Genomic DNA, 24,502 nt, shown 5'->3' with positions numbered 1-24,502 from the left:
TAACATAAGTTCCAAACCAAGGTGGCTCACAAACAACATGAGCCTGTTTCTCACAGTTCCGGAGGCTGGGATGTCCAGGACGGAAGTGCCAGCAGGTTCGGAGCTGGGGAGGGCCTGTTCTGCGTGGACAGCCCCTCCTTACTGTGTCCTTCCTGGGGGAAGGAAGAGCTGGAGGCCACCTGGGCCTCTTGACCGGGGCTTTCATGCTGATCACGACCTGTCCCCTCCCAAAGGCCCCACTCCCAACACCAAGGCCTCTAGCACCCGGGCTTCAGTGTGGATGGGGAAGGACACAGACACTGAACCAACAGCCATGTGGTGGCAGGCAGCTGGGGGAGCAGGAGAGCCCTTCGGCAGGGTGGTGGCATGTAGGGCCTGCTACGATGGCCCCCACCGCATGCTGCAGCCTGGAGAGAGCAGGAGCTGGAGGGGACAGTGCAGGTGGCAGCCCCAGGAGGCTCTGGAGGGAAGTTCGGCCACGGGGAGGGACGGCCTGAGTGTGCACAGCGAGGCGTGGGGTGATAGGATTCTTTTTCATTTTTCAGGACTAGTGAGCCTCGACGTCACTTGCCTGCTGGTGACTAGCAGTGGTGGAGAAGGCCAGAGTGCAGCAGGGGAGGAGTGGGGACTGAGGCAGAGGCAGGAAGAGCCAGAGCACAGGGCAGGCCACAGGCAGGAAGGTGGCACATGGGAAAGAAGGGGTGGCAGGGAGCTGAGCTACATAATGCCACCTGAGGATGGTCTCTCTAGGAAGCGATGTCATCACTAGCAGTGAAGACCACTTGGCAGAATTCGGAACTTGAGCTGAAAAACAGTGCTGTAGAGAAGAGGAGGGATTTCCAGGGAGCAGGGGCCCAGAGAAGTCTGCCCTCTGGTGGGCTGTGTTCAGCAGCTGAGGGCTGCCCCCCCCCCCACGAGCGCAGTCCCCTGGACTTGGGTTTCCCAAGCAGGTGACAATAGAGTTGAGGATATTGAGAGGCCCAGATTTATAGGGACACTTCAGCTGGTTGGAGAAGGGAGGAAGAAGAGGGGCAGAGGAGAGGAGGAAGAGGATGAGAGGCCAGAGGCTGGAGGCCCCGTGGTGGAGAGGACATCTGCTCCACCTGCACTTCTGGGCTTTCCTACTGGCTGAGTAGAAACCCAGCCGTCTTTGCAAACCCTTTCCTCGTGGCCAACTCTGCCAAGGCCCAGTAGGAAACACCGGAGTATGGCACCTTGTGAGAACATGCGGCCACTTCCTCCCCTGGGAGGCTGTTCCAGAGGGGTCGGTGACTCCCACTGCCACCAGGAAGCTTCAGTGTCACCAGCACAGGGTAGCCACGATTTCTGCCCATCCGCAGTGGTTCTCAAGGGAAGGCCAGCTACTAAGTGGCTCCGTGTTTCCGATTTTCCCTTAGGGGAGCCGAACTTTTCCAGGCCACAATTGTCAAGGCTGTAAAGGCAAGAATCGAGGAGGAGAAGAAGTCCATGGATCAGCTGAAGAGACAGTAAGATGCTTTCACTCTCCTTCTCTTCCTTCTTCTGATTTGTGGGACCATATTTAGCTCTCAGTCCTTGGAGGCCGCAGAGCCTTGGAAAGTCTGTGTGTGTGACATTTCACAACTTCCCATGTATTTACTCTGAGTCGGAGCAGTCGTGAGAGCCTCCTAGCCTGAAGAAGAGAGTTCCAGAATGGAGGCAGGGGCCATCCTGAGAAAGACACGAGCAGTTCCTAGCTCAGGTGCTGCCCAGAGAACCTGGAGAAGCTCTCCAGGTCTCTGAGCCTCAGGTTCCTGCCCCTAAACTACATCTCACAGGCCCACCTTCCTGGATTTTTGTAGAGATTAAAGTAGCTCATGAATGAGACAGAAAATGCTCATTGCATCTCAGGTCAAGGGGATAAACCTGGGGTCAGCTCTGGAAGCATCTTGAAATCATGTAATCCAGAAAGAAGCTCTGGTTCTGAAAGATTGAGAGCCCCACTGGGCACAGGCAGCCTGAGGAGTGCAGTTCATCCTGGCCCATGTTCAGTCCAGAGCTTTCCCACTGTGCCACTGTGGCTGGGTCATGGCATGGACTGGCTCCTCTCGGGAGATTTGGGAATTATTGAAAAGAATCTTCTGAGCGTAATTCTTAGCCGGGAATGGACCTTATAGCTTTAGGGATAAGGTGTGAAAGCTGATGGCAGTGGAGTTAAAGATGGCATGAGTAGACTTTTCAAGAGCCTGAGGTCCCCAAGGGCTGACACTTTGCCAAGAAAATGGAGATCTCTCTCAGTCCCCCAGGAAAGTTTCCCAAATTTTCAGGAGCAGCTTCATTCCCTTCTGACCTCATTTCCCAGCTTTCTCTGCCCTCAGCAGAAGTGCTTCCTGGTATTAATTTGGTCCATGCCCTGGACATTTTCACAAAGATGTAAGTTATACGTAAACACCTAATACCAGTGCACCGTGTCACAGTTGTGTTAGCATTGTTTCTGGCCCACCAACACGGATCCAGAGGAATGACAATTTGGACCCACATTAAGAAGTGCTTCTCATTTCCCAGGAGGCCTGAGTTGTGATTACTGCTGAATTTTTCTGTCTAAGAATACAAAAGTTGGCCTGGCGCAGTGGTGCGTACCTGTCATCCCAGTGACTCAGGAGTCTATGAGAGGAGGATCACAAATCCAAGGCCAGCCTCTGCAAGGCCCTAAGCAACTCAGCAAAACCCTGTCTCTAAATATAACATAAAAGAAAAAGGGGGGACAGGGATGTGGCTCACTGGTTAAGCACTCCTGGGTTCAGTCCCTGGTACAAAAAAAATGTAGAAGAAGAAGAATGCCAAATTTAGGAGTATAAAGGACTTACACCTTAGAATGCGTTTTGTTCAGACTGGCTGTGACACCAGGTGTGAGTGCACACTGTGGCCTGCAGGCCAAACCCAGCACAGCAATCACTGGTCCCGTTCTCAAGTCGAGCCACTGTGGAGGACAGAGTATCATGGAGATTATATAGAGAGCAGGGAGATGCTTCATCTGAGAAGCAATTGTTTCACCATTGAGGATTTCAAAGTGAATTGGCCATGCCGTCCACGATTTTAGAAATACGCCTGGCAGTGGAGTCCACAGTCCTGCAAAGGTGGCCCTGGCATCGCCAACACTGGTTTATTTCCTAGGATGGACCGCATCAAGGCCAGACAGCAGAAGTACAAAAAGGGTAAGGAGAGGATGCTGAGCTTGACGCAGGAGGCTGGGGAAGGCCAGGACATCCAGAACCCCCCGGAAGAGGACGATGAAAGTACGTTCGTGGGGTCCTCCCTCTCCCGTCTGAGATGCTGGGCAGTAGCTTGGTTCGGGTGGGGCTGTACGCTGGCTCTGCTGCTTGCTCTACCTGCATCAGCAAGTTTTACCCTCCCTCTGTGAGTGGGTACATTTATTTATTTCCTAAAACACTCATTTAATGAATGAATGACTTCACTCTTGGGCAAGATGTCTCAGATGAACACTTAGCCTAACGCTGTCTCACAGACATCTGCCCATGAAGGAAATTGGTGTGATTTTGCTTAATTTGTGCCTGTAGGGAAGGTAGTTTGAATATGCTAACTTTCATTTCTACAAGTTTTATATGAGTATTAAACATGCCTGCCTATGATTTTATTTGGCATCTGAATATTGGTAGTTAAAATATCAGTTATTATATATTTCAGTTAAAACAGTGTGAAATATATATTTGTTATATCTAATCACAGACTTATTGTAGCCAGTTAAAGTTTTAAAGGTCTGCTTAGAGGGCTTGCATGCTTTGCTATTTGAAAGGAATAGAGAAATAACACATATTGAAATCTTTCCAGTACCTAGTGTCTATTCATCACCAGTAAATTTATATTTTCTGATCATGACATTAAATTAATCACAAGAAAAGTTTTTGGTTATTGTAATTTATCTGTTTTTAGAAACTATTTGCCTCTAAATGTTTCTGTAAAAGTTCAGTGAGGCTTCTTTTCTGTTGATTTAATGAAAAACTCAGTGCATTTTGACAGATAATCCCTTCTCCCTTTAAAATTTCTTCCTAGGCACTCAGTTACTAGGGAGATATGGAAACGTAGCATGGGGTTAGAAGAAGCCAGTGCAGAGGGGCCTGTTAGCACGTTTCCTTGTCGGGTTCAGTGTGGTTCCTTTTCCTGACTCTGATGGGCTTGGGCAGTCTGTCTAGGTTTGACATTGCGTTGTTAAAGCGTGGTTTTCAAATGTGCTTGCTCACTTTCTAAGAATTAATATCTGGACATATTTCATTTTAGGAGAAGCAGACAAACAGAAAGCCAAGGGCAAAAAAAAGCAGTGGTGGCGGCCTTGGGTCGATCATGCTTCCAGTAGGTTTCTCGATCCTCTTTCAGTCTCACCAAGTCTCACCCTTATATCCTTGACCAGAATTCAGGCTCCCCATGACCTGTGTGTCCCTTGCACGGTTTGCCCTTGTGACTTCATAGGGGGTCGGGCAGAAAAGCTGCCATGTCCATGGGCCTGGGGCCCTGCGAGAGCTCCTCTGGAACCAGCTCAGTGTCCGCGTCTCTGCAGAAAGCTGAGCGGGTGGCCAACAGGCCAGTTCTGGGGCTGCAGCTCTGCCAATATTTGCTTTCTGGCTAAAATCCCTGGTTAAAGTGAGTTTAGGCTCCTCCTTGGGCCCCAAGGCTCTGGGACCCTCTTTGTAAGGTGCTCAGCATGGATGCCAGGGCTCTCCCCTCCCTTCTCCCAAGCTTTGATTTCCTCTGCAGTAAGGCTGTGGCAACACGTTAAACACGAAGCTGAGGCAGGACTTTCTCACTCTGCCTCCTCCTCCATCTCAAAATGGCTCTGAAACTGCTCTGTGGTCTCCCATGCCCAACGTGTGGCCCAGTGGACAGCCAGCTGGCCCACAGTGACCAGCTGACAGCAGACATCAGAAAATCAGAGCTTGGTGGCCAGGCAGAGCATGCTGCACCTCCCTGTTGGCCATGACAGTGAAGAAGCAGCTATGAGACCTATGGGTTGTCTTTGTTCTGCTTATCAAGGAAACTGTCACCATTGGCCAATGTCATTGTCATGCGTCTGGCCCTCCTTTGATATGTTAGAATACTGAATGATTAGTATTCTGAAAATTAATTGGGATGCCTTCCCTGGTTATAGCTTACGGAGACACATCTCCAAAACTGTCAGACAAGGAATATCACCGAGCTCAAAATGCTTCCTAGAGCAGGGTGGGACCCATGAGGGGCATCTTCAGAATCATTAAAAAACTAACTAAACCAGAACCTTCCCCGACCTATTGCTTAGCATCATGATGATCTGATGTTGGCCTCTCTCACTCCAGAGGAAATTCTCCAAAACTCGGAAAACTAGCTTCGTGAATTTGGCTCAGTATTTCTGGATGCAATTGAATTTTATCCCGAATATTGAATTCAGCATTTTGGACAAAAAAAAAATGATTTATAAAGAGTTCTATTCAATTTGCTCAAATCCAAAGAGAAATGTTCAAGCAAAAGTCCAGTGTGACTCTCGGTGGACTGTCCTTTGGCACGTGAGCCCTGCTGAGGACCAAGCGATGCTGTGTGCAGTTGCCTACTCCTGTCAAGTCACAAGTAAACCGTGCGACCTCTCTGTCCTCAAAGGGTCTTTGCCAGTGCAGAGACCTGTCCGTGTCATATCGTGTCACGTGAATGTCAGACCCCACTGCAGTCACTGTGGGTGTCTTTCCTTTTCCCACCTCAGTGTCGCCCTTCCAGAGGAACTGGATGTGGTCTTTGATGATCATCTTACCAGTTGTGAATGATATGAAGAGCTTCCTGTGAAGGTTACTGAAGTTAGGCTTTTCTGACCCATTTCACCCTCATTATGCCACGTTCCTGAACACTGGTATTCACTAAGTGTGCCTGGTTACACTACCTGATGGTGCAATAACGCAGGACCGTGAGTCGCTCATGGTTTGGAATCACATTCCAACAGCGGTGTTAAATTTTTTCTATGAGATCTATTTTTCTTTCCAAGCCTGAGAGCATGGGTAGTTTATTTTGTAGTCTTGGATACGTTTCAGACTTATTGTTAAATCTGGAAGAACTTTATTAGAAGGCCTTATTTTGATCTGTCAAGTAGATTGGGCTTTCCAAGAGACCTGTCTTAGCAATGCCAAGGATAAGAATGTGTGCAGTAGAATGCCACATGTGAATCCGTGACATGTAATATGGCTTTGCTGTTTGTGTGACATTGGCAGCAGGCCTTGGTGTGGTCGAAGGTGCCACTTCTCCCATGTCCATACCATGTGCACACATGGGCTGCATTATTGCTGTTCAATGATACCTTCCCGTGGGTGCTGCGTGTGCACCCCATCTCAGCACTGCCTGAGTGAATGCCGAGCCTCGCTTCATTGATGAACACCTCACCATGAGGGCCGAGTGTCTGAGGATACAAATGGCAGGATTTAAAAAGCTGGTTTCACACTCGCTCAGCAATATCATCAACACCCACAGAGCCTGTGGGGACAGTGTGGAGCTGTATCTGCATCTAAACTCTGGTCCACCTGAGAGCTTTCCTTCCATTACTAGGAGGCAGCACTGGAGAAAGACTCCTCTTGTTATTTTCCTAACTTCCATTTAATTACAGTTTTAAAAGTCCTCAAAAGCATTTCTTTGTTTTTAATGTGCTAGTTCTACTCACTCACATAACAAATTAGTTTCCAATTATAAAATTAAAATACAGTGCTTGAGATAATAACCGTTGGGCTCACCAGTGTGCATGACAGTTGCAGAAGGTATGATTGAACACTGTTGATTTCGGAACTTGTAATGAGGGTGAAATGCTCCTTCTTTTGAGACTGTGTTTTCCCACGTGACCGTGCGATGCAGAGTCCCTGTGACTTTCCAGAGACTCTGGGCTTCTGTAGATGCATTTCTTCACGGTCCTCCTCACTGTCCAACGTAATGCTGTAACTTTGGTTTGTTCTTGCTTTTTCTTACCTTATGTTGTATTGCATTTATTCCCTCAGGCCTGGACCTAGTACTCTGGGCCTGGTTTTTTTCTTCAAAATAAAATCAACAAATCAGTGCTTCTGTTCAAGGATATAAGGCCCAATTTGTTCATTCTACGTCTTCATGAATGGAGGCTTCAGATTCGTCTGAAATCATGGGCAAAATTACTTGAGTTTTGACCATGTTGAGTGATATCCAAGCAACTGATTTGAAAACAAGCCAAGGTTTTCCATTACTACAATGCCTAAGTCCAAAAGTCAACTCAGACATCAAGATGTTACGGAAAAGAGACCCTGCATCTGCAAACCCCAGCAGATATGTTTCCCTGCAAGGATGGTACAGTTCTTGTAGCATCCAAAATGTATATGCTGGGTCTCTTTTCTCTGATAAACTCAAAACTTATCAAAATGATAGAAGAATTGAATTTCTTAAAATCTCTGGACATTTTCTCTGCTCCCAACTCTTAATCCAGGTGTTGTGATTTTGCAGGGAAAGTAAAAGACAAGGCAGAGGCGCTCCGTTACTATCTGTGCCTGTGCCTCCTGGTCCCTAGCACTCCCCTGAGCCTCATTACGTCCCGGGAGCTGCCTGTGGACCAGAGGCTGGCGGCATGACCCGTGTGGACTGGGCTGCGGCCCTATCTGTCCAGCGGCTATGTTAGAAGCAGCCCAAGCAGTGCCACCGCTATCACTGTCATTGTCCTCGTGTTTCCTTCTGTTCTCGGTGTTGCCCCCCCATCACCCCCTGGCCATGTGTGTTGTTTAACTGTTTGAAATGTCTCGTCATGTATGTTGTGTCTCGTGTGTCCATGTGGAGAAGCCAGGTCTGCACAGAGTGAAGTGAAGTGGAAGGCTGGCTGTGCTGGTCTGGGTGCTTAGCCGTCCCCTCTGGCCTCCCTGGAACAGCCCGGGCCAGACCCTCCGCTTCCCTCTGGCCTTGTCTGAACCACCGATATTGCTGAATTGCAAAACAGTATTCTCAGTTATTTCAGTAATAGAATCGGTTGCTGCAGAGTTGATCTGAGTTAACGGTATAAATTTTATAATCAAGAGGGGAGAAAACACCGGATCAGCCCTGTAGAGGCCGGGTCTCTGGGTGGTGTAGACAAGGCCTCAGGCTCCGTGGACCCCACCCTGCCAACATCATGTAGCGTTAGCCTGAAGTTGGTTCTCTTCATCTCAGTTTCTCCTCTGCCAGCGTCTCTTGCTGCAGTCCTTCTATGGGCCATCTGTATATTTTTAGGGGCATTTTATTAGTAAGCCCCCAGCGGTCTCGTGTTTCTTTCAGGAAAATAAGTGACTATTTTATTTTGCTTAGTGGTCAGGAGTGGAGATTATTACTTGTTTGAAACGGATAGTGAAGAGGAGGAAGAGGAGGAGTTGAAGAAGGAAGATGAGGGGCCACCCCGCAAGTCAGCATTCCAGGTAAGTCTGGGCTGGGAGGGGTCGTGTCCCCTGTCATTTTCCGATTAACAGGCTCCATCGCAGGCCTGAACTTCTGATGAGCTCCTGCCGGAGCTCTGAGCCACTCCTCTTCATGCTGCTGTACGCTGCCTCCCGGCAAAGCCACAGCGGCTGCCCGAGGAGAGCAGGTTCTGTCAGGCCGTCAGCCCCTCCGTCAATGCATCCCCTCATGCTTTACACAAAAATAAAGCTTCACTGGGTGAACTTTATTTTTGTGGTTGTTGCAAGAGATGAAGATTTCTTTGGCTTTGCTTTGGATTGCTTGAATGGAGTTATATTTCAAAGTATGAAATAGTTGATTATGAAAGTAGAGTGCTGGCTCTGTTTTGAATCAAAGGATCATGTAAATGCTGCTTCAGATTTCAGATCTGTTTTGTCTGTACTGCTCAAGATTGGAGGGTGCCCTGTAAGGACAGCCACAACCTCTGGCACAGTCCCGTCTTCAGCTTAACCGTCTCTTCTGGTTCAGACCCACTCCCTGGTTCCCAGCAGGCACTCAGCAGCCCGAAAGCTAGGGGTGAATGTGTCATCCAGTCTTGTTAAAGATGAGGCTGTGTCCCTACGGTCCACTGAGGATGAAATCCGGTGTGCGTCTCTTGTACCAGTGAACCACACAATCATTTCCCGTTTCTGACAGTGCAAGGCACACAGATCCGTCTCCATGCTGCATGCATGAGGGCCCTATGATGAGGTCATTGTCAGCTGACTGGCCAGGCCTCCTCTAGCTGACAGGCACAATCCACCCTGTCTTCCTGATGACACTGTGGAACTAAGTTATTCATGGAGACACCCTAGTCGGATGCTGTCTCTCTGGCTCTGTTGCCCCATGTGGGCTTTTTGGTGACTGAGTTTGTGTGTGTGTGTGTGTGCAGCTGGCTCACCAAGTACTAATGACTTAACTGCTTATTTCCTTCTAATGACTTGCATTCTAGCTGTCACCCATCAAGCAGTGCAGGAGGGGACATGGGACATCTTCACCTTGTCTGATGAATTATGTGCAATGATGGATGGTTTTCTTTATTCCTCACTTACCAGCAGAGCGCGTTTTATTCTAGTTCCCATGGTTGGCACATTATAACCTCCATGATCTTAATGGTAGAGACAAACTTGTTCGCCTTCATATATTAACTACCAGTTTTTTTCACCTTCGTATTTTAACTACTAGTTCTTCTCGCCTTCATATATTAACCACTAGTTTTGTTTTCCCTACTAACGACTCTTACTTTGTCCTTCTTTGTAGAGAGCTATTGGGAAGTTTGCGTCAGCCATTTTAGCCTTGCCCAAGTCTGTCATTAAACTTCCCAAAACTATTCTTCAGTATTTAATCAGAGCTGCAAAGGTATTTCATGTTTTACTGACATGTAGTGTGTGACTCTCTGCTCAGTAGAACTTTAGTCAAACACACCCCCTGTCTGCATTCTCTCTTTTCTATACATCGTACAAGGAAGAAATTGTACAGATGTAAAACACTGGGACAACTTTTCCAAAAAGAGTGCTTAGAAGCCAGATTTCGTGTTGTTTGATTTCTTATTTTTAAGCTGAGACTATTGAAAAATAGAAAGGGAAAATGCAGATACATGTACGTTCTGTCCTCTTCATGGTTCTGCGTAAGTCACGTCTGGTTTTTATAAGGGTCACATCTGGTTGCATGCATCTGTTACAATGAGTCAAACCTGTGATGATGTTTCTCAGAAAGCTGGTAAAATTCTGCACAAGCTGATAAAAGACTTACCCGCCTCCATCGCCTTTTCTGCCTCCTTTTCGTCTCCGTCTTCTTAGATGGAGTCTGTGGTCTGGTTTCTGCTCTCGGTGCACCTGCCCTAGCTGCTCAGCCCCACATGGCCCGGTAGCTTCTCGCCCTTGTGGGATCTGTGGCAGTGCTTTAGGTACACTGTTTAAAGTTCTGACACACCACAGAGTGACTCAGCTGCCTGTGCTGCAGTCCCTGCACTGTTGGAAACCACAACTAGCAAATGACAAGGCAGGTATTTTCTAGAACATTCTTTCTCTCAAACTCAATCAAGGACAGGACCTAAACCTCTTAGGTCTAAATGCCCCTAGGGTGTGAAGCACATGGTTGGAATAGTGACCATGACCGTGCATCTTGCATTTTACCTGGGATCTTGCTTACATGCATCTCCTGGCTCAACAGGTCCTGTGGGACCTGAAGCCCACATTCACTCAGCTGCCCCTGAGCAGCGGAGTCCAGCCCTGCAAGCCCCTCCCACTCTGCATGTGCAGCAGGCAGAGTTGGCCACCAGCAGCCCCTGCTCTGCTTCCCTAGGACTTCCCCGAGGTAGGGCAATCCTGAGTCTCACGATTCACATTTAAAATTTACTTAGATGAAAGATTATAGTGTGACATCCCCTGTCTTACTTTTAAAAAGTCATCTTCTGAGGGGTGAGGTCATGCACACCTGTCATCCCAGAGGCTCTGGAGGCTGAGGCAAGAGGATTGCAAGTTCCAAGCCAGTCTCAGCAACTTACCAAGGCCCTAAGCAACTTAGTGAGGCACTGTATCAAAGTAAAAAACAAAAAGGGTTGGGGATGTGCCTCAGTGGTAGAGCACTCCTGAATTAAATCTGGTATCAGAAATAAATAATCATCTTCTTACAGACAGAATGAAAAAGGTACTGGATAAACCTGAATTAAAGCACAGACATGAGACGTGATCTGTCTTGGGGAAGGGAATCCACTGCAACCAGGCTCTCCCTGTTTTAAAGAACACAGACATTTTTGCATAATAAATGTTCAGTAGAAAGAATCCCATTACCCCCAATATAGATGATAAATATAAGATAAAGTCACATGAGATAAAATTTATGCCAATGTCAGGGACGTACAGCAGTGGTGGCCTTTCACTGAGCCTGAAGGTCTTTTATGCGTATTTCCGTGGAGTTTTCTATAGATGGTTGGTGTGGTTAGTGCCTGAGTCCCAGACAGACCAGCCCAGTTGATGACAGACACTTACAGCTACAAAGTAACAATCAGGAAGTCCAGGAAGACTTTCTATCTCTTCACCCTGAGGGTTGGAATGTTTCCTCTCTTGGCAACATTTGTGTGAACAGTCAGACCAAGGCAAAACTGACAAGACCTTTCTGGAACTGTCACAACATCCACATTAAGATGACTTACCTGGGCCAGGCACTGTGGTGCAGGCCTGTGGTCCCAGTGACTCAGGAGGCTGAGGCAAGAGGATTGCAAGTTCAGCAACTTAGCAAGACTTGGTCTCAAAAGAAAAAAGAAAAAAGGGCTAGGGATACAGGTGTGTAGCTCAGTGGTAGAGTGCCCCTGGGCTCAATCCCCAGTACAAAAAAATAAAAAATAAATACACACACACACACACACACACACACAGAGTTAGCAAAATCTGACTTCTCACCCAGGGCATGTCTTCCATGACTACAGGACCCCAGCGGAGCCCCGCCAGAGCCCCTGCTGCAGGGACGGGGTGAGGCCCAGCGCTGTCCTTGGCTCCCTCATCCTACCTTCCCCTCCCAACTCTTTATTTTTCTACAGAGTAAAGAGTTCCTCCAACTGGTGGCCCTGCCACATTCACAAATCCTAGTTACCTATTTATTTTCTCTTTGGGGGATTTTTTCATTATCTAAAACAATATTGTCATAACAATTTTTTCTTTAAAGGAAATGTCACTATATGTTGCTCTTATACCTGAAAATTTCTTAATGTTTAGTAGATCAGATTCTTTTAAAAACATCCCGTGTTGCGCTGAGGCAAGTTTGCTTCTTTCGGTACTAAACCTGAAAGCCAGCCTTGACAGAATTCTCAGTCAACACACCCCATGAACATCCGACTGCAAATCCCTTTACCTTGTCCTTCTTCAAATTCCATTTCATCTTCTCATCTTATTAAATATGTTTTTGACCAAAAAAAATAGGAAATATTTTCTACCTCCTGGGTTTCTCACCCAGAAATGATACGTATTTTGCATCTATGTTAATTGCCCAACTTAGATTTCTCTCTCTGAGAAAACAGGAAGTGTTCTTCCTCAGCCTGTGGCCCTTTCCTTCTCATATGGAAAAGTTGAGTCCCTCTTTCTTTTCTCCTGACAACACAATACCAGTGATTTATTTATGCTATGTTTTTCAAAGACTCCAGAAACCTGAAAATAATCTAGAATGAAATGAAACTATCTGGGTTTATAAGAGCTCCCACAAAACTGTTTGACTTAATCATCACCATGGAAAACCCAGCTTCCCTGAGACCCGTGTTTGTGCTGCATGACGAGCATGCCTGCCTGGCTTCCTGGTTTCTAGATGGCTGACTTGGTGTGTCAGGTTGTTCTTTTCATTTCTTCTGCATGACTCTGGGGACTTAGTGGGAGGCTGTTCAAAATTGCTCTTTCCTGATTATCGGACATAATATGTTAATGCCACTTTTTTCAGCTCTTGAATGCAAATGACAAAAGACAACCAAAAGTACCACAGGTTTTCTTCCATGCTATTCTGAAATAACTGTTTGACCTTGCTATCATTTATTTTCCTCTAAAAATACTAATCAATTTGCAAGGCCCTTTCTCAAGTTGCTGGAAAGAGCTGTCATGCCCAGGGGGAGCCTGGAATGGACAATGTAAGATTTCTCCAATGTAAGATCACAGAGAAGCACTGGTTTTCGACTCAGAAGTTTCCGAGTGATGGGAGAATCACTTAGTGAGGCTTCCAGTTGCTCCTACTATGTGTAGTGAAGACTCAGAAATTTAGGGTCACAAATGGCTGTGGTAATTGGGACTTGGAGAAATGATTGCTTGTACATACCCAAAGTCTATCTCATGATTCTCTGTGACACCAAATGAAATATGTGCCCATAACATCTGCTTTCCTGTTACATCTCAAGATGATGGGAACAGCCCCCACCAGCTCAGCATAGGCAGAGGAGTCTGGTTGTCTGGTGGTCTTACTTTTAAAAAGTCATCTGCTGAGGGATGAGGTCATGCAGATCTCACACACCTGTCATCCCAGACCCTTGGGGAGCTGAGGCAAGAGGATTGCAAGTTCCAAGCCAGCTCTAGCAATTTATCAAGGCCCCAATCAACTCATTGCAAGTTCCCTAAGCAACTTAGAAGGAGGTGAAGGTCTATTAGAACATAGTGCTGATCTCCCCGAGTTAGGAAGCTTTATGTAGGTCCCTGGTCTTCCCATTTCGAATTATTAAAAGGCCAGGAAATAATTGAACTTTCTCCCTTCAGTTTGTCTATCAAGCCTGGATTACTGACCCTAAAACAGCACTTCGCCAGAGGCGGAAAGAGAAGAAAAAGTCTGCAAGAGAAGAGCAGAAGCGAAGGCGGAAAGGCTCTGGGGAGGGTGAGTGTGGAAGGGGCAGCAGCTGGGGCCAGCGCCCTGGCCTCTGGCCCTGAAGCAGATGGCACTGCAGGGGCAGATGGCAGGGAGGACACTCCTGAGCTCCAGGAGGCTCTCATTTGTCCCTTAGCACTCACCGCTGGGTACAGTGACAGGTTAAGATGAATACCATAATGTGGGAGGGGAGACAGAGCAAGGTCAATCCCAAGAAAACAGAAGGCAGTAAACTAATTTTAGGTGATACTAAGTAACCAAAAAAGAAACAAAAGAGGAGGCCTGAGAGTTAAGTTAAAGCTGCTCTTGGAAAAAGTCAATAAGAAAGACTGAACCTTCAGCAATTTGATTCAGACAATAAAGGTGTGGGGTATATATTTAAATAATACTCAGGAATAAAAAAAAATAGACAACATTATCTAATACACAAATAACATTATGGAAAAAATAGTTAGTAAGGAAAAAGAGAAAGATAACTTATTGCCAACATTCAGTTCAACATTATGCCAAGACATAGGACCTAAACACATTTCTAAGGAGAAAAAGCATCATGAAACACCAAAGCCAAGTTGAAGTGCAAGCTGCATGCTCAGGATCATAGTTTCATCACACACACACACACACACACACACACACACGTATCACACGGAAGACTAGTATTTTGGATGTATTAAGAATGCCTAAAAAGCATAAAAGAAATGTTCAACCCAATAAACAAAATGCTATGAAAAATAATTCACAGACCAGAAAACAAAAATGCCCCCCAGGTGCCAAGTCTCACTAGTAATATGAGAAACACAAACTAAATATGTAGACATACTGGCTTTTTAAATTATTTTTACCTGTTGGATCAGCAAGAGACAAAACATGTCACAGCTCTGGGGTTGGTGGGAAGGGACGTACTCACACCAGCCTGGAGTGGTGCTGGAAGGGCCACCCGTCAGAATCTATTATTTTCAAAGGTCCATATTATACTACAGCTCAGTCACACCAGTGGGTGTGTGGCTTAGATGAAGGAATGTCTGTACATGTGCACAAATTCACATCTGAGAATATCCATCTGACGTATGGGTTAATAACAAAAATTTAGAAACGTCCTAAATGTTCATACAAAGAAGCATTGAGGGCTGGGGTTGTGGCTCAGCGGTAGAGCACTAGCCTCGCACGTGTGAGACCCTGGGTTCCATCCTCAGCACCACATAAAAATAAATAAACAAAATAAAGATACTGTGTCCATGTATAACTAAAAAAAAGAATTAAAAAAAAGAATTGAATGAATTTGTGTTATCAATAGACGATATCATACTGTTCAGTGATTTTAAAATGACACAAATGGCTTTGAATCAGCATGGAGAACAATCCCCAGCATATTATTAAGTGAAAAAAGACTTTTTGCAAAACTACTTGCACGTAATGAAACCATACACGAAACAAAGGAAACAACGCCCTGGTATTTTAATGGGTGCATGTAATGTGCTGGTGTCTGCAAGCAAGAGGGAGATTGGGAAGGACACTCAGTACCTAGTGGCAGTAGTCACTTCTGGGAGAGTGGAGACTCAGTGTATGGTCAAGATTAAGTGTTTTGTTTTGATTATTTACAAAGAAAATGTATCTACAAATTTCTTGTAAAATTAAAAAGGTAGTCAAAAATAAGAAGAAAGCATTTTTGCTTTTTTTTATTAGTTGCTCATGACAATACAATGATCTTGACATATCATACATTTGAATCAAATGGGGTATAATTTTCTAATGTGACTTTAGTTGCAAAACCTCTCTACTTTTTGATCTTTCTTCCCCCTGATATGTCCTGGCAACTTTAATGTTATTTTACTTAGTTTCAAAAGACAGAAGCAATACACAGTCCAAGTAATCAGTGGCGGGGAGGCAGGCCACAATCGGCCCAGGCCCCACCCTCGGGACCTAGCACAGAAGGGACAACTCCTCACCCCCTGGCTTTGCTTCTACCCCTTTGTTATGTGCAAAAGTCTCCTTTATGGGCTTTTCAAAACTGAGCTGATGCTCCACGAGTCTCTCCTGTACGGTTGTTAATAGCATCCCCAGAACTTTTCTCCAATTAAGTATTTATGAACCTGTATCATCTTTTCTTAATGGCTGTCAGAGATTCTATAGTACAGATATGCATCATTTATTCTATTGCATCATCCTTAATGGACGTAGGGTTGCATCCAGATGTTTGCCTTAATGCTCAATGCTGTAATAGGTGTCCTTGCAAAAAAAACTGACCTATAGTCACATGTGAGTGTCTTTAAATGTTTAGCAAAGATAGAATGTGCGTTTCCCACACCATAGGAGTCAGTTCTAAGAAGCGGGGTCACTGGGCTGAGGGACGTGGCTCTTCACTGTTAACAGACATCTTCCAGGAGGGCTCAGTACCAGGATTCCTACAAGGCTGGTGCAAGGGCTTCCTCTTGCCACAGCTTCATCTTTCTGAGAAATGGAAATGGCTTTCGTTTTCATCTGAGTTTAGTGGACTTCCTGGCTGACGGGCCTGGGCTTTCTTGTCTCCTGTCTTCTAGGTGATCTGAGCTGTGACCACGGTGCTATTCCCCGTAGCTCTGCTGGGAGGCTGGCTCCTTCCTCTCAGCTGGTGTCACTGCTAGGCACACTGTCCTCTCTCGTGTGTCACACGTGTTCTTCTTGCTCATTACTCACAGTCTGACTTGGTGATAGTATGCTGTAGCTGAACCAGTTTTAACTTTTGATGTCATGTGTCTCAATTTCTCATTGTAATTCTAAGGACATTGATGTGCCTACTATTCACCTCAAAATTAAGCACATGTTTTATATCTTAAATTTTTAGTTATCCCAGGAAATAGAAATGATTTTTAAGCGCTCACATGGATGCGTAATTATGTTGCCCCTACTTATGAAGTGGCTCTTCTCGTTATTGGAGTTAAGTTCCACTCTGGTGGGTACCAAGCTCTGCTTGTCCTCGGGTGTGACTGGGGCTCCGTGTTCTGCTGCACTCTCCTGCTGAAGCACTGAGCCACGTGCTTCTGAGGCTAGCAGCTATGCAGTTAGCTTCACTATTTAATGAGGCAAACTGCCCTCACTACCCTTGTTATTCCCAAACACTTGTTCTTCTGACACTTTTTGGCCAGTTCCAAGAATGTGTCCCTGGTCATCTTGCCGTTGGCTCAGCACTGCATGTCATAAAGATGATTTCAAGTGCAGGCGCTGTGCTGCTTACCTGCAAACCAGAGACAGCAATGACCTAAAGACACTCACACCCCAAAGGAAGATCTACTGGGCACTTTCTGGATCAAGGTGACATTTCCTCCATGTCCCTGTGGACATGGGAAGCACAGTGCGTCCTGAGGGGCAGGTGCTATTCAGTGCTTCCTCACAGTAGCTGTGGACTCCTTGCCACAGCCCAGGGGCCTTTTAGTTAGCCTGTCTTGCACATGGGCAGGACTGGTCCCAGAGAGGGAAGTAATGTGCCTGAGGTCACATAGCCATTCAGGAAGTAGTGGGTCTAGAGGCCATCCCAGACCCTGGGCTTTAGCGCCCTCTGTCTTAACCAGCCCAAAGACAAACGCAGGAAAAGGAATCCTGATGGCCCAGGAACTGCAAACTCCACTGAAACCCTAAGCACAGAGGAAACAGTGGGGAGCAGGAGGAGACAGGATTGCTTGTGCTCCAGCGAGTCAGAGATGCATCGTGCACAGAGTGACACCCTGGCCAAAGGCCCAAGGTCCTGTCTGAAGACTAAAGAGCAGGTTGGCTTCGATGGCCAAGCAGGAAGTAATGCAGCTGTAGAAAATGAGGTGGGATCATAAGATTGACCAGACAGCAAGTTTGAAAAGGTTAACTGAAGTCAGATCATCTTTTCAAATTTGCTGTCTTAGGGCTTCCAGATAAGGCACAAGAAACCCAGTTAAATTTGAATTTTCTAATTAAGGAATAAATGATGTTTAGCTTACGTCTAATTTGCACAAATTTTTATGAAATATGTCTATATTAAAAGTTTTTCTTGTTCATCTGAAAGTCAAATGTTCAAGTTAACTGAGTGTCCTGTATTTTTATTTGCTAGATCTGACAATTTTAACCTTAAATTATAGGATAAGAAACAAACTGAAACCTTGTGATGTCTTATTCAGATACTGCAAACCAAAATGTGTTAACATCTTTCCAAAGAATCAAAAATTAAGATTTCATAGTGTACATCTGGAGTTGGCAAACTTTTTCTGTGAAGGAGCAGATTGTACATGTTTTAGGTTTTGCAGTCTGTGGTCTCAGCTGCTGCTCAACTCTACCAGGTGGGGTGAAAGTGGCCGTAGGAAGTACACAAAGGGGCTGAGCTCTGTCCCATTAACATTTGAATTTAACGTAATTGTTACATGCACAAAATATTACTCTATGCAGACCTTTCAAACTATTAAGGATACAAAGGCCAGGCACAACTCATAAGCTGTCATCTAATAATATCAGCCAGCCAGAGTTGACCAGTACATGTAATTCTAACTCTGCAGTGAAGAACATCTGAACCCTGGAGCATCAGGGTGAGTGAAATAAACCAGACTCAGAAAGTCAAAAGCTATGCAGATTCTCTCTGTGGAAGCCAGAGAGAAAGGAGGGAAAAGGGGGCGGGAAGGTATCCTGAAAATAGAGGGGAGACCATGAACAGAGCAGAGGAAGGGCAGCCGGGAGCAAGGGAGAACGAAGGGGGCTGGGTGAGGTCCGTCAGGTTGTCCATGCTGGGACGTGCCACACCAAGACCCACTGCCATGCGTAAGAAAATGTTTTTTAAGAAAACTTGAACATTGAATTCTTATGTAACCCAGGAACTTTTAAAATAGGCAAAGTGCCCTACCTTGAATTATAAACTTCTGTTAATCTAGAAAAGTAGCGTTGGCATTTCGTTACCGAAGGCACCTAACTCATCTTTGTGGCACACCTCGACAGGTGCGGTGGAATGGGAAGACCGAGAGGACGAACCGGTCAAAAAGAAGTCTGATGGACCAGGTAACAGGCTAAAGACAGGCGTGCGCCGTGGGGAGTGTGGAAATGAGAGCTGCCCAGGAGTCACATATGGAAGGCTCCTGAAAAGTAATGCACCAGCTCTGTCTCGGGACCGCGGCTAAATAACCAGCGTCCCTCTTATCTCATCTCCACTGCAGCGGCTCCAGAAGCACCCCTGGCCTTTGTGCTGCCGGGTGGAATGCTGGGTTAGTGTCTGTTTGAAAAGTCCTCTGTGCAAGTGCCCAGGAGAGGGTTTTAGTGAACAAATCCCAGTGTCCCCTGGAAGCCATCAGAATAATGGCAGGAATAGAACTGGCAATCAATCTTTATTGTTTTGCATAATCTATTACATTTACTTTTTAGTTGATATATAATAACTGCATTTTCATGGGTGCAGGTGATATCTAGCTACATGTCTACCATGGTTAGTAATGGAATTTGGGGGGTAACACATCCATCGCTGCAAACATTTGTCATTTCTTTGTGTTGGGAACATTCAAAATTCTTTTAGCTATTTTGAAAGATGCAGTCCTTTATTGTTTGTAAAAGCACTGAAGGAAGGAATTAAGCGACAGGTGAGCAGATGTGGGAGTGGAAAGTGCTCTAGAAGCTGGGGTCCTGTGGCCCTGCTGTAAAGGGGGAAAACAGGTCCCATGGAGCCACTTGCTAGAGATGCCATAGCATCAAGGGACAGGACCCCCATCTGCAAACTTCAGGCCCAGTCAAGGTACTGCTTGGGTTTCACCAAGCTCATGATTTGGAGATGTTTTCTCCGAGAAGGATGAGAAGCAAACAGGAGAACCCAAACAGCTCCCCAACAGCTTCTCCAGGTCTGCACACAGCCCCTCCCTAAGCTTCCCAGTTCCCCCACAGGGCACTCGGTGTCAGCCTGTGATTGACAGCTCTGAGACTCCATCTGAGACTCCAGTTGGCACTTAGTGAGACTTGAAGGAGGCACCCTCGCACCTTCATGGTCCTCCCCCCACACCCTCCTTTTCCGGATAACTGGATCCATGAAACCAGATATTCCGTTTTCCTGCAAGCTTTGTTTGCTAATAGTAACTGACCCATGAGATACCCATCTTGCTTTCCAGGCCCTTTTCCAAGACCTGTAGCCATATCAACTGGTTCAACCCCCTCAAAAACTCTCGTTGCCACTTAACAGATAAGGAAACTGAGGTAGCGTGAGATGCACTAACTTCTCAGGCCTATACGACCACAAAGGGCTAGGGATCAATAGCAAGGAGTCTGGGTCCAGAGTCTGTGCTCTGAATGCCTCTGCCCTACCACCTCTGTGGTTAAATACAGGTAAAGTTTAAACCCTACCTCCGAGTCAGTGACGGGGCGTCCCAGCGTGCATTGTTCACCTCTGCAGTGCCTCCATCTTACTTCTAACATCAGGTCCATGTTGGGAGAAGAGTGAAGCAGTCTACACTGAGCAGCCCGAGGCTCTGTCCACACTGGTGTGGGTGACACACTGGCTGGAGACGATCCCATGGAGGACAGGAAGTGGAGAGAGCAGCCCAAGGGTTGATGTCCCTCGGCTCCAATGCCTTCTGTGTACAGTCGCTGCCTTCAGCCTCTGTGGCCGCTGTTCTCCACCTGTGCATCTTGGCTCAGCCAAGCAGGCCCTCGCTATCTGTGTCAGATTGTGATGTGGGACATGGTTGCAGAGGTTCAGGGGAGGCAGAGGTGGCAGGAAACACCTTCACAGGGACCGTGAGACTTCATAATTCAGCCCTGCTGTTGCTCCGGGGCCTGGCTGACATGGGAAGCCCAGGGCCTTCTCTCCAGGTCTTTCTCCCAACTTTTTTCCCAGACCACCAGCTGTCTTCCTGGGGTCCAGCCGGCACCTCCAAACCCCATCTGTTGCTGGATAAAACCGTTGAGCTCTTCTTTGTCTCCAGCTGGCCCATCTGGACTTTGTCCAGAGGCCAGGAAGTTCACAGCTAAGCTGCCTGTGATGCTTCTCCTTTTGAAAAGAGCAAATCTTTGAGAGAAGTTCTGCTTTCCTCCTAGGCCACCTACTTCAGAAGTGGCCGTACTTTTTCTTTACAAAGCCAACTCTGACTCACATTGTGGCCTTCGGAGCAGAGAGCGTTAATGGAGAGCAAGAATGGGTCATGGATGTCAGGCCTGCCTGCAGTGGGTCGGGCTCAGCAACCCTGCAGCCACGGGCTGAGGAGACCTGGTCTACCCGAGTGAGCAGGGCAGGCAGGTCACATGGTAGCGGGCTGCGCTCACTCTTCTTCTCTCGTCAGAATGTATGTTCACGGTGCACGACATGCAGTTTCTATGTACATGGTGAAGTAGTGACTGTTCCAGCAAATCAGCCTGCCACACCTCCCGTGGTGACCCTGTGTGTGTGGAAAGGGCACCTCAAGTGGGCTGCATAGCAGATTCCCAGCATACAATACAGCACCCTTAGCTGGTCCTCGTGGTGCACCTCAGGGCTGTACAGTCCCTGGTCCCTCTGAGCCAGTGACCTTCCACGTAGCTTCCACCTGCAGCTGCACACACTCCTTCCCCGCGCCTGCCCACCCGGTTGCTCTCTGCTTCTGTGGGTTCCACGTGTGGACCCTGCAGCATGTGCTTTTCTTCATCTGGCTTATTTTGTTCGACATAACGTCCTCAGCGTTCACTCATGTTGTCTCAGTGACGGGATTTCCTTCGTCTCTGAGGCTAATGAATATTCCAAAAGGTGAGGTCACCACTGTGCTACCTCCTCCGCCTTCCACGACATCAGGGAGCTCAGGCTTAACCCTCTGTGGACCTAGGCAGCTGTCCACGACCTGAGCTCAGGGAAGTCAGCTCAGCTCCCACGTTGCAGCTCTCCAGCTCCCTGGTCCTGGACAAGGACAAAGACACAAGGACATGGGGAACCTAGGGCTTCAGCTGACAGGGGATGAGTGACACCTTTGCAGAAGCCATAGTTAGCACAGTGCAGTGTGAGCATGATGGAGACCCAGGGATGGCACAGACTCACTCTGTGCACTGAGCTGTCTAGTGACAGTTCTGCTGTGGTCTAACTGCAAGGCACGTGCAGTGAGAAGAGTCAATGGTGAAGAACAGGAGAAAACCAGAAGGCCCTCCAAAGCCCTGATCAGCTGGACAGACTATCAGTACCAATGACAGAGTCATCTTTGAATGCAGTCTCTACCTTAGTAAACCTGTTAGGGTCAGCCCTCCATGTATGACGGTTCTTTTTCTCACAGATTCAACCAACTGCAGATCAGAAAGAGTCAGGAAACAGCTGCATCCACACTGAACATGTACAGACATTCTTCCTGTCCTTATTTCCTAAAAAACCCAGTATGACAACTGCTTACCTGGCAATTGCATTGCATCAGATATCATGTCATCTACAGATGACTGAGAGCATACAGGAGGATGTGTGCAGGCCCTTTGCAAACGCAGCACCTTTTGACTTGAACACTGTACAATCTGTTATCCACAGGGTCCTAGAACAATCTCCTTTTTTTTGAGGGACAACTGCAGTTGAACCCATTTTGACTGATATTTGGTCAAACATTACAAATTCCACCCTCCTTTGGCCTTGTTTTGGCCCCTACGTGTGTAAGTCCCCACGTGGCCTCCTAGCTGTGGGCCTCCTCCATGTTACATTGAAGATCAGGGGCCCCACTGCTTCCCTGGGTGCAGAGCAGACACCAGGCCTGGCTCCAGTTAAACCCCACTGTGCCACAGGACAGCACGGTAGCCATGGTGTTCTGTTCCCTTGCAATCTTGTGTTTCTTCCTCCAGATAATATCATCAAGAGGATATTCAACATCTTGAAGTTCACCTGGGTGCTGTTCCTGGCAACGGTGGACAGCTTCACCACCTGGCTCAACTCCATCTCTAGGGAGCACATTGACATATCCACAGTCCTGAGGATCGAGAGGTGCATGCTGACCAGGGAGATCAAGAAGGTACCCTGTGGGCACAATCCCTCTGCTTCTTCCACACTGAAAGGGCTTTCAAATTCAACACACAGGTTATGTCGCCCGATTCTAAGTGCTGGGGACCAGGAGTGTTTCAGATGCCCAGTTTTTCTGGATTTGGGAACATTGGTGTATACACAATGACATGCCTTGTGCACGGGGACCCAAGTCTACTCATGAAAGGCATTTATATTCCACACACAGCTGAAGCTCATTCAGTGCCATATCTTTGTGAGTGCACACACATTTTAATTGCAGAGCACCTGAGGTCAGGTATGGAGTTTGCCTCCTGTGGCAACATGTCTGCACTCAGAGCTTCTAATTTTTGAGCATTTCAGATTTCAGACTAGTGATTCTCAATCTGTATCTAAAACTCTAAATAAGGTAAGACAAAATCCTTTCTTTCCAGGTAGTCATTACATAAATTCTTGCTTTTCTGTATTTAAATCTATTCCCTGCTCAGGATTAAAATAGTCAAACACCACATGCACCTTCAAAAATGGATCCTAAGTGGATCGAGCCTAAGGCAAGGCCACAGCTTCCTGCTCTGCTGGTGTGGAACAGCAGGGAGCCTGCCCTCTGCCTCTGGCATCCAGCTCTGGACAGGGCTGGATTCCCTCACCATAGTTTACATGCCTATAGACGTTGCAGTGTCCTATGAAGAATTATAGTTTTAGTATGGGAAGTTTGATCCAAAACTTCTTCTAGAAAAACTATCATATTGTACAGAGAAATAAAATATACAGTAGTCATGTAGGTATGTCCATTTCTGGAAGAGTTAATAAGATTTAGCAAAGCTATGTACATAATATAGGGATTTCTTGTTTAGAATTCCTAGTACTACTGAGTGGCATGAGTGACCCTACATGAGGTGACATCAATCCCAACCTGCCTACATCACGTTAGTCCATATTCCAGGTTGGCCTGTGTGCTGAGAAATGGCAGGTGGCTCATGGGCAGGTGCTTCCGTAAGAACTGAGGCCTGTCCCCTGTCTGCAGGGCAACGTCCCAACGCGGGAGAGCATCCACATGTACTATCAGAACCACATCATGAACCTGTCCAGGGAGTCGGGACTGGACACACTGGACGAGCGGCCTGGAGCAGCCCCGGGGGCCCAGACAGCCCACAGGATGGATAGCTTAGATTCCCATGACAGTATCTCCAGGTATTTCACTTTCTGAAAAGCATTCGCTTTTGGCCTATGTGATGAGGTAGACGTCATCAAATATGAGAAATGAATGAATGAATGAGGTGGAAGTTAATAAAAAATTCGCATGGTATCCCAACCCCTGCCGGTGATCTCCATCCACAGAGCTATGTCAGAAGAACTGTCCTCACCTGACCACACCAGATAAAAACAGATATCAATCACAAAGGATAAGAAACACTCGTGTGTTTTATAGGAATGGTATCGAGATTTCCAAGCCAGAGGTGAACAAGATTGGTCCTTCCCCGTCCCCAAATTATGGTTTATGCCAGGCACTGCGTCTCTGCTGCCTCTCAGAATGACCATTCCACAAGAGTGTCTTCTATACTGGGGTTTTCTACCTTCTGTTGCTATCCTGGATATTTCCTTTCAGAATTGTTACTTTAGGGCTTAGGATAAAAATTCCAGAAACGATCCTGGTAGCTTCCACCATCCCTGAGTGCTAGGAGTGCTTGCATTGTTCCACAGCAGGATTGGCAGGTGATCCAGGGCCAACAGTGGCTGTCCAGTACATGTCCGCCACGGGCCGGCACTGGACACTGCTCCTGGGTGGCCTCATGCTATCTTTTCAGATCCTGCAAGATGCGTGCTGATGTCATCTCTATTTTACAAGGTTCAGTTGAGGGCAGGCTGAGAGACTCA

At 46.8% G+C, this 24,502-nt stretch overlaps 1 protein-coding gene across 6 annotated transcripts in view; it reads left to right on the top strand.

Moving 5' to 3' along the window:
* The window catches only part of Piezo2 (piezo type mechanosensitive ion channel component 2), a 359,603-nt gene that overhangs the window by 299,758 nt on the left and 35,343 nt on the right, over positions 1–24,502 (top strand). For 5 of the 6 annotated variants that reach the window (XM_058571847.1, XM_046421440.1, XM_046421436.1 and 2 more), the window contains 8 exons: positions 1,398–1,487; positions 3,133–3,254; positions 4,255–4,326; positions 8,272–8,378; positions 13,623–13,737; positions 18,655–18,714; positions 22,474–22,640; positions 23,652–23,818. In XM_058571847.1, the coding sequence (XP_058427830.1) occupies positions 1,398–1,487; positions 3,133–3,254; positions 4,255–4,326; positions 8,272–8,378; positions 13,623–13,737; positions 18,655–18,714; positions 22,474–22,640; positions 23,652–23,818 (900 nt within the window). Of the gene's footprint in view, positions 1–1,397; positions 1,488–3,132; positions 3,255–4,254; positions 4,327–8,271; positions 8,379–9,657; positions 9,757–13,622; positions 13,738–18,654; positions 18,715–22,473; positions 22,641–23,651; positions 23,819–24,502 lie in introns of all 6 variants that reach the window. The other variant, XM_058571850.1, reaches the window with a different exon arrangement.

This window comes from Marmota monax, unplaced genomic scaffold (genome assembly GCF_021218885.2).
Source record: "Marmota monax isolate L192 unplaced genomic scaffold, Marmota_monax_Labrador192_F-V1.1 WCK01_AAM20220418_F8-fsc00254, whole genome shotgun sequence".
In the NCBI taxonomy this organism is placed as follows: Eukaryota; Metazoa; Chordata; class Mammalia; order Rodentia; family Sciuridae; genus Marmota; species Marmota monax.
Note: the sequence above shows the minus strand (reverse complement) of the source record. Positions and strands in the feature narration are given on the sequence as shown.